This window comes from Apteryx rowi, unplaced genomic scaffold (assembly GCF_003343035.1).
Source record: "Apteryx rowi isolate R43461 unplaced genomic scaffold, aptRow1 scaffold_6, whole genome shotgun sequence".
In the NCBI taxonomy this organism is placed as follows: domain Eukaryota; kingdom Metazoa; phylum Chordata; class Aves; order Apterygiformes; family Apterygidae; genus Apteryx; species Apteryx rowi.
In genome coordinates, this window is record NW_020450871.1 from 1,737,713 (window position 1) to 1,751,674 (window position 13,962).

At 60.9% G+C, this 13,962-nt stretch overlaps 1 protein-coding gene across 10 annotated transcripts in view; it reads right to left on the bottom strand.

The window, feature by feature from the left end:
• MPRIP (myosin phosphatase Rho interacting protein) overlaps window positions 1-13,158 on the bottom strand; it is an 89,700-nt gene extending 76,542 nt beyond the window's left edge. For all 10 annotated transcript variants that reach the window (XM_026082946.1, XM_026082947.1, XM_026082944.1 and 7 more), the window contains exons 1-3: window positions 13,074-13,158; window positions 12,434-12,511; window positions 9,763-9,828 (exon numbers count right to left, since the gene is read on the bottom strand). In XM_026082946.1, coding sequence (XP_025938731.1) covers window positions 9,763-9,828; window positions 12,434-12,511; window positions 13,074-13,121 — 192 coding nt within the window. In that variant the 5' untranslated portion in view covers window positions 13,122-13,158. The remainder of the gene's footprint in view (window positions 1-9,762; window positions 9,829-12,433; window positions 12,512-13,073) is intronic.
• Between the last annotated feature and the right edge of the window lie 804 nt (window positions 13,159-13,962).

A 13,962-nucleotide genomic window follows, 5' to 3' on the forward strand; every position in this document is an offset into this window, starting at 1 on the left:
CACACGTTTTGAGGACGCGGGAGAAGAACTCGCTCAACTCTAGCGAATAAAGGCTCCGGCTGGGAAGCAGGGCTCATGCCCCGTCACACCTTCCCACGCTTAACCCGTGGCATCACCACCACGCTGCAGAGATGCTAGCCACAGCAAGGCCGGTTTATCTGGGAGAAACAGGCCACATCACGCTCCTCCTGATCCTCGGAGAAGGAGCTGGGAAAGCCCACGTGGAAGATGCTTTCACATCGACGTTAGGGAATTAAACGCGCACTGAGCTATTTGCAACACCAGGCCCACTAGCAAGTTTAAGATGCTCCCAGGTGAGCCTGAATTTTGTTCTGTTTGCATACCAGCACATCCACCAGCGGAAACAAAGAAAAAAACCCAACCAGTCGTCTTAGGCAGGCACAGAAAGGAGCTCTTACATGATGCAAGACCACCCCGAGGAAGGATGCTGCCTGCCTCTACTCTTGCTGGAGGCACAGCACTGCCATAAATACCAAACTTGCACAAACCTCAGCCCATGGGAAGTGGCAGAGGGATAAACACAGGCACAGGGATTAGGCCCCACGGACATGTAACAAGTCATTCAGAAACCGGGCTGGAGACCTGGAGCCTCTTCTCCGACCCTGCTCTAGCCACGAGGCCAGATCCGTCCCCAGGCTGCATCGAGGCCGTGACCCACCTGCAGGTCCGAGGAGGGAAAGGAGCGAGGCGAGCTCCATCCCTGCAAAACCCCTCCTGCAACACCCACTGGCTTTCAGCTACGTTCCCATGCAGCAGGGAGCTATTTATAGAGATTGAGGCAGCTAATTATAGATAGCAGCAATCAAAACAAAAGGAGGCAAATGCTTTGCAATCTAATTGCACTTGCTGCTCACACGGCCTGGACACAGTCCACCTTTCCGGCTCCATCATCTTCCCCGTCGCTATTTTTGCGGCAGCTCCCATATACCTCTGCCGAAACCTCCCGGACTGCCTCGGCATGGCGGTGCCGGGTTGCTCTCCCCGCTGCAGACAGCGGCGGTTTCACCGGGACCCCCCAGAGGGTTTTACCAGGAGGCTTTAGACCTTACACAGCGTAGGACAAAGTTGGAGGGTGCCGACCTTCAACGCCTCTTTGGGCATTTCTCCCTGGACAAAACATGCGCGGATGCAGCCCACAGATGGGGCAGCAGCTGGGATGATTTTGCACACCATCCTGGCACGGCTCCTTTTTCCTGACCTCAAGTTACTGCGCATATTCGCTCCGAGGCAGAGCAGAGCTGCCTCCCTGGAGCCCTGGGACTTTGGCCTCTCTAGCTTCACTTCTCCTAAGGTACCAAAGGTCTAAACTACTCTTGGGTGATTCTTCCACCACCAAAACAAGTCTCTGCACACATTTACTGAACGCCGGGAAAACCAAGGGAGCGCCAGCACTCGCGGCACCGTTCTGCCGTGGGACTGGGGCGCACGCGAAGGCAGCGGCTCTTCCCCCGCGCCTCCCCCAGCTCGCAGGCAGCAACGCGCCCGCTCTTCTGCCTTCCCTCCACTACGCACAAAAGCGGTTTCGCCACCCTCCAGCTGCTGCGCGGAAGCGTCAGCCCCTTCTCATCCCCCGGCCCAGCTCGGAGGTTTATAAAACGACACGAACGAGCTGCCACCGAGGGGTAATCGCGGCGGCTGCTGCGGCGCGGGAACGCGGCGCGATCGCATCCGTGAGCGCCCCCACCCCCTGCAGCGGCAGGGCTGCGCGGGGGGCGGGCGACGGGGGGGCGGGCGCTTCGAGCCGCGCAACCTCTGCATCCACCGAAGTTCGGGACGGAGGAATTTCTGCACGTCTGAGCAGGCTCAGCTTACCCAGGGCTGCTGCGGAGCTGGGAACAGCCTGCTGGCAAGTTCCCCAAATAGCTTTAGTTTTAGGTAGAGGGGGAAGGGGGGGGGGCAGTGCATTTTGCTTCGGTTTCCCAGAGTCCAGGCAACCTCTGTTTGTGTTGATCCCTGCATAAGGCTAGGGCTGTTTGCAAGAACAATATCCGGCTTGAAAGAAGGGAGCCACAAGAGACCCCGGCGCAGCGAGTTTGGCAGGGCTCAGCCCAGGTCCGAGGAGACGGACGTCCATAGCGCCAAAAGCTAAATAGAAAAATCAGTGTCATAAAAAGCAAGCTTCCCACAGAGCCCAAGGAGCAGACAGGGCACGGGGACTAAGAGGCAAGCTCGCTCATTAAGCTCAAGATGATGTGGGAAAAGCTAAGCCTTGCTCTTTCCTGCGAGCTGGAAGGGACAAGGACCCTCGGCGCCGGCGCCCCGTGGCCAGCGCGGGGACGCAGCCTGGCAGCGCTCTGCCCGGCCGGCTGAGCCTCGGCGGGAGCGAGGCAGAGGCACGCGGCAGCCCCTCGCCGCTCAGATGCACAGCCACCCGCCTGGCACGAGCGAGACCCCACCGGTAATTAGCGCACCGAAAATTAGCACCCTGACACCGCTGCGCTGAGTTGCTCCCGGGCTCTGCAGCATCACCTGAATCGGCTGCCAGAGAGCAGAGCCAGTCTGGCAGTCGTACCTTGGGGGATAGGTGCGCAGCAGGGATGGTGTGGTCCGGGTGTCGCTGCCGTGCCGGCCATCCCTTCTGCATCCTGCTGGGAGCAGGAGGGGCTCTGCTGGGAGCAGATGCGCTCCCAGCACCGCAGCCTCTCCCGTGCAAGCAGGAGCCTCCAGCGCGTGAGCACCTCCTGCTCGCTCACAGCCACATGCGGGCCTCCGCGAGCCTCCTTCCAGGAGAGGCGGCCTCGGCGCCCCCCAACCCAGCAACGCTGCTTTGCACCGGTAAAAATAAATCCGCTCGGTGCTCAGCGTGCACCGCCTGCAGCGGCAGCACAGGGTCCTGCCAGGGTAGAGGAGCCGACCTGCAGCAGCCGCTTCTCCAAGGAAGACGCCAACGGGAACAGACATCAGAGTGGGAAGAGGAACGTGACGTCCCAAAGACCATCTGCTCGGGGAGGGCAGCGCCACAGCCCGCGTCCCCCAGGCCCAGCGCAGTGAGCAGCCCGGCCCGGGGCCACCGCGGCGCGCGGGTGCTGCTGTTGCATGGCAGCAGGCTCTTGGAGAGAAACTCGGCAGCGCATCTGGAAGAAGTCAGCAGCGGCCGGGCGGGCACCGATGCTGGGGTTTGGGATCTCTTCACCCAGATATGCACGTTTGTGCTCGCTGCAACCCTGCGTCTCGGCCGGAGGAACCGGCAGTCACAGGGCTGGGCAGTGATGCTCGGGAAACATGTCGTGGTCCCTGCAGCAGTGATAACCCAGGTCCGTGATCCCTGGCCCTCGAGGGCAGAGCCTGAACTCCCTCGAACCAGGGCAAGAGATGTCAACACCCAGAGGCAGCGCCGGGGTTGCCGGCAAGCCAGCCCCTCCGGGCTCGCAGCAGGAGGCTGCTTCCTCGCCCTTCCTAGCCTGCCGTTTCCAACCAGAAACGCCTTGCCGTTCAGAGCCGGTTTGCTTTTCAGAGTGAAAATATGGAAGAGAAAGGAAGGAAAGCGGACAAGGAGCGCAGGGCTCAGGGACCAGCGAGGAGACTCCCGTGGGCAGGTTTCAGGAGGGGGCTCGTGTACTAGCTGGCAAGATGCCGCCTGCTCATCCCATCTCCTGCAATTCCTTTCCATGCCCAAAACACTCCGATCCGACACTACGGCTCAATCCACCTCCTGACTAAAGGCTCGAGTGCCTGAGGTTGGCCAGTACCATGGCCTCTGCCTACCACAGCACGGACCTTTCTGGAGATACACCAAGTCCCTCCCAGGAAAGCCAAGTCTGCAGCCAGACCTAAATATTCCCCCGCTCCACATCACCCTGGTGTCCAACCCCACTGGGAGCATTAACTCCTCACCTGTACGACAGGAGGTAAAACGTCTCGGTCCAATTAAAGGCCCAAGGAACGGGGCACTCTCAGGCAGGCTGGTTTTCCAGGTGGCCTCACCACTTTTAGGGTTACTCACAAAACCAGCACACAGCAGAGCATGACTTCAGACTATTAAAAAAAGCAAGCACAATACGGCCAGCGGTTCAGCTGAGGAACATGTTATGGCCTTACTGATCTATGCACCACAGATGCTCCTTCCCCGGCCTCACCCGGGGCCGGTGGCAATGCCATCCCCAGAGGGCTCCCTGCAAAGCCAACAGGTGGGGAAAGGGACTGTGAAAACGCCGGGGAAGACCCAGCATTCCTCGTTCAATCAACCGCGCTCTCAGCATGTCCAAACCCAGCTGCTCGAGGCAGGGAACGTGCACTTGCTTCGCCTCCCAGCTAGCCCAGTTGTCAGAGCGGCGCTGCCAAATCTCATACTCCTCCGGAGACCTCTCTGCTTCCAAAATCGGTGCCTTCCCCACGCGCGTGCACGCACACACCCCGTCCAGCAGACAGGAGTCAGATGATATTTCGGGCTCTCCGTCGAAGGAGATTCCAGCGTAGTCGCCAGTTGGACCAACCCCAGCAACTTGCACGAGCGGCCCGGCCCGGGGAACGGACCGTGAGAAGCGCCAGAGCGCCGTGCCGAAGGCCTGGCATGGCTGGATCCGGTTGCCCAGCCCCGACATTAACCACAGCCCTTCTCCCCCCTCCACCCCAGCCCACTTTCGGGCCAGCGTCTCATTAGCTGCTGACCCCAGCTCGAAAACAGATGTGCCCTCTGCTCACGCCGCGCTTGCTAGGACGTGCGGCGGGGGACAGGCGGGAGGAAAAGGAGACAGCGACTGTCGATGGGTAAATAAATCCAGCTTGCTCGAAACGAGGTGCGGGGTCTCCCTCCGCCAGGCGTGGGAGCGTCTCCGCCACCACCTTCAGCACATCGGCTCCTCTCCCAGTCCCACGCCTTCCTCCTCCCCCTGCCCCCCCCCGCTTTTAATAAGAGCAGAAATTGCCAAACCCACAAAATTAATGTCTAACAGGTTCAAGTCAGAGCAATTCAATCCACTCTTGCAACTGCTTGGGAGGTCTCAGGCCAGCTGCCGACCGGCTCCCGGCACGCCGCGGAGGCCTCCCCTCCTCGGAGGCCCTCGGCCGCCCCTCGGCCCCGCGCGCTGCCCTGGGGGCAGGCGAGGAAGCGGCACTGCGGGCTCGGGCTGTCCCTTCGCAGGCAGGGAGAAGGCCAGCAATCGGGGTTTGGGGGCAACAGGAGGGGCTGCAAAGTGGATCTCACATGCCAAAAAAACAAAAAAAAAAAAACAAAAAAACACCCCAAAACCCCAAAGCAAGGAGCTGGGCCAGGCTGATGCCCAGGTGATGGAGAGTTGCAGATGCCGAAGCATCGCCCCGGGGGGAGCAGGGCCAGCGGCTGAGCACGGAGCCTCCTCCGCTCTCCCAAACCCCTTCCTCTCCTTCCCAGCCCGGGGCTGCAAGCCACCGCGGCTGCCAACCCCACTGCAACGGTGTTTCGCCTCCCCTCCTGCAGCCGCGGAGGGGACGAGGCTCTGCTGCAGAGCCTGGAGAAACTGGAAGGGACCGAGGCGGAAGGAAAATCCCCCCATTCCTGCCTCGTTCCCTGCTGAGTGCAGGCTCGGGGTGGGATCTCAGGGAGACGGGAGTTCACACCCCGCGCAGGACCCAGGGCCGCTAACGGGCTGCTAGGTGCCCGCCAGGTCTCCAGGCATCTCCGAAGTATTCACCAGCCACCCGCAACGCTGGCTGTGAGATCTGGCAACTCCCTCTGTGGCGGTCAGGCGCTCTCCGCCCCGTCCGCGCCTGCTCCCGCGCGCTCTCACGCTTCCCGGGCAGGAAATTGGAGCTGTGGATAAACCCAGCTGTGCTCCGCGCGCGCCCGGCGAGACCCCAGCCTCGCAGAGCACGAGCTGAACGAAGCGCTTTGCTATTTCCGATGGTTTCTCTTCCCGTAGCATTCATTTCCTTGCGCGGACAAGCCCAAGGGCCCTCGGCTAATCCCTGCTGCGCATGCTTTATTCTGGCATAGCAGGGCTCATCCCGAGTTTGGGAGCAGGCCGAATTTGCCGGGAGCTGGGCCCCTGCTGCTGCAGGGTACGACCATCCACCCGAGGGACTCTGCGGCCTGATCAGCTCCCCAGGCAGACCGGCGTCCTTAGCCTGCAAAGTCCTTTCCGGCTCCATCCAACAATTTTCCCTGCAACCCAGACAGCAGTTGCCTTTCCGAAGGGCCAAAGCCCGCTGTGCCGGCAGGGTACAGCCATCATTTGGCCCGGCTGCAAAGCCCCATTGCAAACCATTCCCCATCTCAGGGCAGGATATTTATTTCTCCTCCCACAGTTTTTATTGCTAGTCAGGAGCAGCAGAAAGGGAACCTGCCCAGCGCGCGAGAACCGCGGGATACGCCAAAGCAAACAAAACCCGGGAGAGATCTGTCCCTCCCGGGGCCCGCCGGGATCTGAAAGCACAAGCTCTGATTCACAGCGGGGACAGCAGGAGATAATACTCCTCTCTTGGTTCTGGGTCTCATCCAGAGAAGCTCAGCACCTCCCCAGATAGCTACAGCCCTGGCCGGCGAGTCAAGGTCTCTCCCTGGAAAAGATCCTGGCAGCGGTGGGTTTAGCAACGACGGGGGGCTCGAGTGGAAACTTCCATTGCGACGCACGCACTTCACCCCCGGGGAGCGGCAGAAAAGCCGTGCGCGAGTTATCCGACCTGCTGTAAACAAGCCTCCCAGCGCGCAAGAAACGGAGCAAGAGCTCGGCACGCACGGCCTCACCGGCAGCGCGGGCCAGTCCCGCCGGGCGCAGACCCGGTGCGGCAACGAGGGGCGCGGGGAACGGCCGCCCGGCGCCCAGGGGGTGCCCCGTCCCGCGGAGGCCGGGCAGCAACGGCGCCCGACGCAGAGGGGTCGGGGACCGGCGGTTTGGCAGAAAAACCACTTCCCCCAAGGTCAAACAGCGGACACTCCGCAGGACACTTTCCCACATGTGGAAAGGATCATCCCTGTCTGTCCTTCCTCATCCACCCTGCCCTCACTCCTGCGTGGGCTGAGCAACAAAAAAATGCCCCGTTTCCGCTTGCTCGGGGGCCTTTGCTGCTGCCTTCGCCCCTGCCCGCCGCGCCGCGCCGTGCCCGCGGACGGGGGCTGCAGGGAGCAGGCGACGGCGGGGGCCGAGCACAGCGACACCTTTAAAAGAGCCGGTGCGAATAGCAGCTCGGAGTGCAGGGGTGTGCTTTCGGGAAAGGTCACGAGGGTATTTTTACATGGTGTGTCAGGCCCCGGTGGGGAGGGGAGAGCAGCAACCGTCTCCTCCATCTATGGCCTTGGCGAGGCCGGAGCGAGAGACTCCCTGCCCTTCTCCCACGGTCCGCTCTTCCATGGGATGCTTCGCTCTCTGCTGCCTCGCCACCCGCCGAGCCCCCCGTGCCGGGTGCCGAGGGCCACCCCAACAGCCAGCGGGGCAAGTCCAGCAGTCACCGGCCGCGCCAAACCCTCTCTGGCCAACGGTGCGCATCTCTCCCCCAGACGCTCCCGGATAAGCTTTCTGTGCCGGCAAGGCACGTTGCCGGTTGCAATCCTTAAAGGCCGAAATCTGGAGGCAGAGCGGGACCTGAAGGGACGCTGCAGCATCTGAGCAGGGCTGGAAAGGGGCCGGTTGAGCAGCAAGCCCAGCTCAACCCGCGCTTGGCTCTCGCTCCAGCGCCAAAACCACTAAAATGGCTAAAGAGTCTCCCCGCACCTGGGGGTTTCCCCGAGACACTATGTCTCTCTGCCAGGTGAAGACAGTCGTCCTGCCTACTGGCTTCGGCCTGCTGACAACAGCTCGTTTTGGGGAGCTCACCCAAACAAGCTCGCCAAAACTGAAGGCATAGGGCCAGTCCTGGGCCTCCTCTCCRCCCTCCTCTGCTAGGTCAAAGCTCGCCCTTGCAGGCGCACGGGGAAGCTGCGAGCGTGCCAAAAGCAGCCAGCGAGCTACGGAGGGACTCCGGCATGGAAAGCTGCCAGCACCATGGTATCTCGCGCTCCTCTGGACGCCAACCTACGGCCCGCACGTTCACATGCTCTTCTCTTACTCTCTTTTTGTTTGTTTTTCCACCTTTTCCCTTTAAAGCGCTGCCAGCCCAGGAGGTGCCTGGAGAACCGTGGTTTGATCACTCTGCACACTCTCCGGTGACATTCCCCGGCGGCACGGAGGGGCTGGGAGGTCTGGAGACCAGGGCGCAGCGCCGGGGCACTCGCGACCTGCTCCTGCCTGGACACGCAGCAGCTGGCACAGGTCATCCAGAACGGGGTGCAAATGGCAAAACAGGTTTACCAGCATCCTTCAGCCTCTCCTCTGCCACCTTCCTTGTGTTGGGGTATCTCCCTAAGCTAGCCAGCGGCACACTGTTTTCCTGCCATCGCAGCACATGAAACATCACCCCAGCGAGAAGGCAGGTTACAGAGATACTAAAAACATATTGAAAGTCTCCCCGGCTCCGATCCGAGATGTTTAAATTATTTAGGGGACTTGGACCAACCCCAAGAAAAAATACAAACAAACAAACAAACAAGGCAGGAAACTTGAGAGACTTTCATTCTGCTTCCATGCACAAGCGCAAATTCATCGACGCCGTCCTCCCCTCCCTGCTTCTGGATGTCCTTGCAGGAGGCAAAGGGGTGCTGGACTCGCCGCAGGGAGCGGAGATGCCGTTGGCAGAGCTGAAGCGCAGACGAATTGGACCGTGGCGCCGACGCAGAGCTCCGCATCCCCTCTGACACCAGTTCCCGGGCTGCATGCAGGGCTCAGCCGGGGTTAAAGTCCAACCCGGAGCTGTCCCTCTCCGCAAGGAGCCTGTTCTCCTCCTGGGCAGGGGAGACCCTGAGCGGATCCCCTCCCGGCCTCCCCACGGGCAAACACGGAGCAGAGCGCACGCCGCCTTTCCTGGGGAGCCTCCCCTCTGCAACACGCGTGTCCCTGCATGTCCCTACGCCACGCGGGCACGCGCTGCCCCGCACCCCGGCGTGCCCGTCCTCGCAAGCCTCCCCGCCCAGGCGTAGCCCGGCACGTGGGCGCACCCGCGCACCCACCTCGCCGCGGCAAGACGCTAAACCCAACCCGGGGCTTTGAGCGTAGACCCTCCCRGGGGCCTGCTCTGCTCGGGAGGACAAACCCGCAGCCCCAGGCCGTGGCCGCGGGGCTGATCGTGCCCCCACTCTGCACCTCGCGGCAGACGGGAGGGTTTCCCCTCCTTCCTGCTCCCCCCCTCCCTCTTTTATAAAAGAGGAGAGCTTCCCGGAGCAGCACAGATAACGGGAATCCAGATCCCGGGGAAGGGCGAGCAGCGGGAAGGCGTTCCAGCTGACCTACTTTTCGCAGGCACTGCTACAGAAGCGCCTAGTTCTCACAAACAGCCGAGACAATTCACTGCTACCGAATCCCAACTGGCACCGAGGAACGGCAGGGAAAGGAGGGTCGGGGACTTCAGGGACAGGATGCCAAACCACACAACCCCTCCGACGCTCTCCCACCAGTGCTGGGTCTATAGGCAATGCGCTCCCGCTCCTGTTTAACTCCAAAACCAAACCAGCGTTTCCCCCTGGGGTGCCCACGGTCCTCCGCACGCCCACCAAGCTCTTACACAAGCCTGGCCTGGTTTAAATCATACCCAGAGAGTAAAACCCTGCACCAGTCTGGCAGAGATTTCCCTGTGCCGCGTTGCGGGACTGCTGCAGCAATGGGCTCCTCCGAGGATCTGCCCGGCACGACGGGAGAGGTCACCCCCGGTCTGCGGCACGGGCAGACTGTCCCCTCGCTGCGCCAGCGAACCCCACGCACTGACCGCAGCCCCGTGCCTCCGCCAAGCTCCACTTACCATCTCGTCGAGGGCATAGCGCAGCAGGCCGTGCTCGTAGAGAATGAAGAACCGGCGCTGCCATTTCTGGAAGAGAAGACAGCGATGTTGGTTATCGCAGCGCCTACCCTCCTCCGGCCCTAGCCAGAGGGGAACAGAGCTGCTATGGGCTAAGCTAGGGCAAGGCTAAGAGGAGACACCGGGAGAAAAGGCAGGGAAACCCCTTTGTGCTTGGGGACTTCAGGTGACAACGTGACACGGACCCAGGTCCCACCAAAATGGCAGTTGCAAAGGACAGAGGCTGTGAAGCTGTCAAAAAGCAGAGGGGACCTCCCAAACGCTGCAGGGACCATTCCTAAAGGATGATGAATATTGCAAAAGTATTTCTGCCAGGCCATGCCCGTTTCCAGCAAAAAGCTTTGGCAATCCTGGCACTGCCAACAACCACTCGGGGGAMCCTGAAAGTGGCACTCACTGCCTGACACCCACCATCGCAGGGCACGGGCACCGGGTATCAGGCGCGCCAGGCGCTGCTCAGYCCCCTGTGCCCCAAACCCACCCGCTCGGGGCACCGCGGGAAGGAGGAGCTGGGCTTTGCAAAGCAAGGCCCTGCCAGGCGATCCAGCTGGGGCTCTGCCCGAGGTTTGCTCGCACCGGTCCTAATCTCTCACTGCTGATTTGCTGCCTGGTTCCCTTAACGTGGGCACCCAAAAAGAGGCTGTTTTGGGGTTGCTTCCCCACCTCGCCCCTCTCTGCATTCGGACAGACCCCAAGCTGGCCTGGTTTAGCCAAGCAGAGGGGCAAAAACGACTAGAGCCAAAAAGCAAGACTAAGGCAGACTCTAGCTCTTAGGCTGGAATTGGGACTTTCCGTGCTGCTTRCCCCAGTGCTGGAGATGGGGTACAACGCTAGGCCTGCCCTAGCGGTACCTTGGCTCRATTCGGATGGTGGTTGCGCCTCCGGAGGCAGCACTGCCCAAGCCATCCTGCCTCCCGGTCCTGATGCCAGCCTCCCCCAGCCCCCGGCGCTGTGCTGGCACTACTGTTTGTGCAGCTGCACAGCAAACCAGATCGGAGAACTGATCTGGCTGGAAAACTGCCTTTTTTTTGTGTGCCAGGTTGTTTTTCAGCCAAGAGCAAAAACTGGTTGAGCAGGCTGAAATAAAAAGGTCCTAGATTCATAGCCCCAGTGCAGCAATTCTTATCTCGCTTTTCTCAGCCCTTCAGGCAAAGTCCAAGGTGCCCAGGGACAAGCAAACTGCAGAGGACCCCGAGGATCTCTGCGTGTCCCAGCTTAGCAGGCAGCCTCCGCTCCAGGGGAGAACCAGAGTCCCAGGTCCCTGGGGCATTGGACCAGCCAGCCTGACATCCTGGCCCTCGTGTCCCTACCCTGGGAAGGTGTTCGAGGCTGGGGACAGAGGCACGGCCACAAGCAGACACAGACACAAGCACAAGCAGACACTTCCTCCTGCCGTGGGACACCTCTGCAGACTAAGAGGACCCAATGGGCAGCGTGGGCCCTAGCTTTGGGCTCCTTGCCCTCTTCCCTTTGCCACTGCCTCTTCTCAGCACCTAGGCTGCAACTCCAAATAATGACCCAGATTGCCCGGGTTGAACCCAAAGCCCAGTTGCTGTCCACTGGGAGAAAATTTTCATTACTAGCAGCTCTGAGGACCCCTCTGCTACAGGTGTGTGTGTGTGACCACTGGTGTCCCTCCCATGCATCAGACAGCCATGTCCTGGTGGCCACAGCTGGGAGTCCTCATCACAAGCCAGCAGTGAAAGGAAGGGAGCCTGTCCAGCCCTTCTGGGCACCACAGCCCGCAGCACATCCCTCCCAGGGCAGGGAAGTGGGGCATGCTCTGACCCTGCCCAGGCGCTCCTCTTTCTACAGGGCGTGAATCCTGCTAGTTAAACCCTTCAGGCAGAAGCTGAGAGTTTGCCCTTCCCCATCTGCAGGTCTCTGCCACCAGAGCATTCAGCTTTAGAGCCTCTGCAAGGTTATAAGCAAATGGGAAATCATTTCTCAGCCCCTTCCTTGCTGCAGGACCTGCCTGCAACAGGGGCACCTGCACTGGGTGACACTATTGTGCCGGCCAGCTTGTGGCCTCCCTACATGGCTCTGCACACATCGATGCTGAGCGGCAGAGCATAAAGCAGACACGTCTGAGCACCACGAAACAGAAATCTTGTGCCTTGCTGAGGTTCCCAGTAAAGATCAGAGCAGCATAGCCCACATCCCACCAGCTTAAGACCCTTCCCATCAGCACAGCACRCTTTTGGTCTTCCAGTGGAAATGGTGTGGGGGCACCAAAAAGCAACAGCAGTAAGAAATAAAACTGCATGGTCTGAGTCTGACCAGCTTTTCCCAGCCCATTGCCCAGCACAGCTCAAGCAAGGCGCCGGGAGAGGAGGTCAGGAGAAAGGAGGTCGAGCCCTGCCGACGTGCACCCGGCCCTGCTGCCGGAAACGTCTCCCCGCGGCCAGGTTCGCACAAGGGGATGGGTGCGGGGCAGAGGCGTGGGGCAGCCTGCGTCACAGCCCGTGGGCCACAGCCGCCTCCGCAGGGAGGGCAAGGCCGGGCCGCCGGGCCTTCGTCGCTCCTCCCGCCAGCCCTTCCCTTCCTGCTCGTCTCCCAGCCCCTGCCCACGCTCCAGCCCCCGTGGCACCAGGGAAGAGGCTGCTTCGCTTACCCGGGAGCGATGGACGGGGTTGTCAAAGTCCGTTCCTTCTGGGGCCAGCAGCAACCAGCCACCATAAATGGGTTTGGCCTGCAATGAAACAGCAGAGAAAGGTCAGCTAGAGCGGCAGAGGAAAACAGCTCATGTCAAATTAGCGCCGTGGTGGCAACTGATGGAGACAGTCAGATGGGAACCACAGGAAGCCCTGCGCTGGCCCCCGAACAGCCAAGGYGAAGGCAGCTTTACAAGTTCAAGCTCCCAAGCACGGGCAAATTCACCCCTGCCCTCAGCTGGGAACACGGTGCTTGACTGCAATCATGGTGTTGCACACCGCACGTAAACAGAGCGAGATGAGGATGTGGAAAGAAGGCAGAAACCAGAACCACAAGCCCGCCTAACCCAGCCGCTCCCGCGAGGCCTCGCGCCGAGCACCAACCTCGCAGGTCCCCATGACCTGCAGCRTCCCTGCCCCCACCAACACAGTTTCATTGCCCTCAACAACGTGCCTCTACTGCAAAGAGAGGGCAAACCCCAAAGGAGAGCTTGGTTTTTTTCTTTTATTAATTTACAGAGGAAAAACGATCGAGCGCTGGCAGTTTTTCAATTCACCCAGGCCCGTGACCTGTTTCCTGCACCGTGCACATCCAAGTACCTGCTTTCCCGCACAAGCGTCCCCTGCCAGCTCCCCCTTCCCTACCATCGCTTTGAAACAGTCAACAACTTAGCGTACAGGAAGGTCAAATCTAGGCAGAGGGAAAATAGTTCATTCAGCCAACTGCAAAAAGAAAGGGAAAGAATACCCGGAAAGAAATGCCTTGCAGCACTGCCATTTATCAGCGGAAAAAAAAATAAAAAAATAAAAAAAAAACCAGGCTCTTTCCACGGCTGGTTTCGGTGCAGGAGTCACCGGCGCTAAGCAGAAGAGCCAGTTCTGCCGCTTCCGGGGCGAAGCGGGGGAGTCGTGCGCCCGCCGTTCCCACACCCCCGTGGCCCGCGCTGGCTGCGCGGCCAGCACAACCGGCACCAGGCACGCCTGCCCCCGCGCCGTCCCGAGGGCACGGCTCCGCTGCCTGCCGAGCTGCAAAACATTAGCTAAGCCCCGTTCCCGGGAAGGGCTGGAGCCGATCCCCAGCCCAGGCACGGCGAGGAGACTCCTCCGTGGAAAAAGACATGGCCGGCTGGACCTCCTCTCTGGGGATGCGTCCCGGCACGGCTGCTTTCGGGTCGGTTTGCATCAACCTGCGGCCGCAGGAGGCATCCAGAGCCCAGTCTGCACGTCCTGCGAGTCCCCACGCCCGACCTGCAGCACGAAACACCTCCAACACGCAATTCAGCAGCCCTCAACACCGCGGCGGGACGCGGCCAGGCCGGGAGGAGAGCGGATGCCGGGCAGAGCTCCCGTCAGGAGCCCCCCGGGACCAAGGATGCTGGTTTCCACCTCGGCTGCTGGGACGGGCCCATGCGAGCCCATCCCGCAGCGAGGAGGAGGACACGCATTTCAAGTTCCTCTTGAAATTATTTGGTTAATCCTGTTGCTTTTT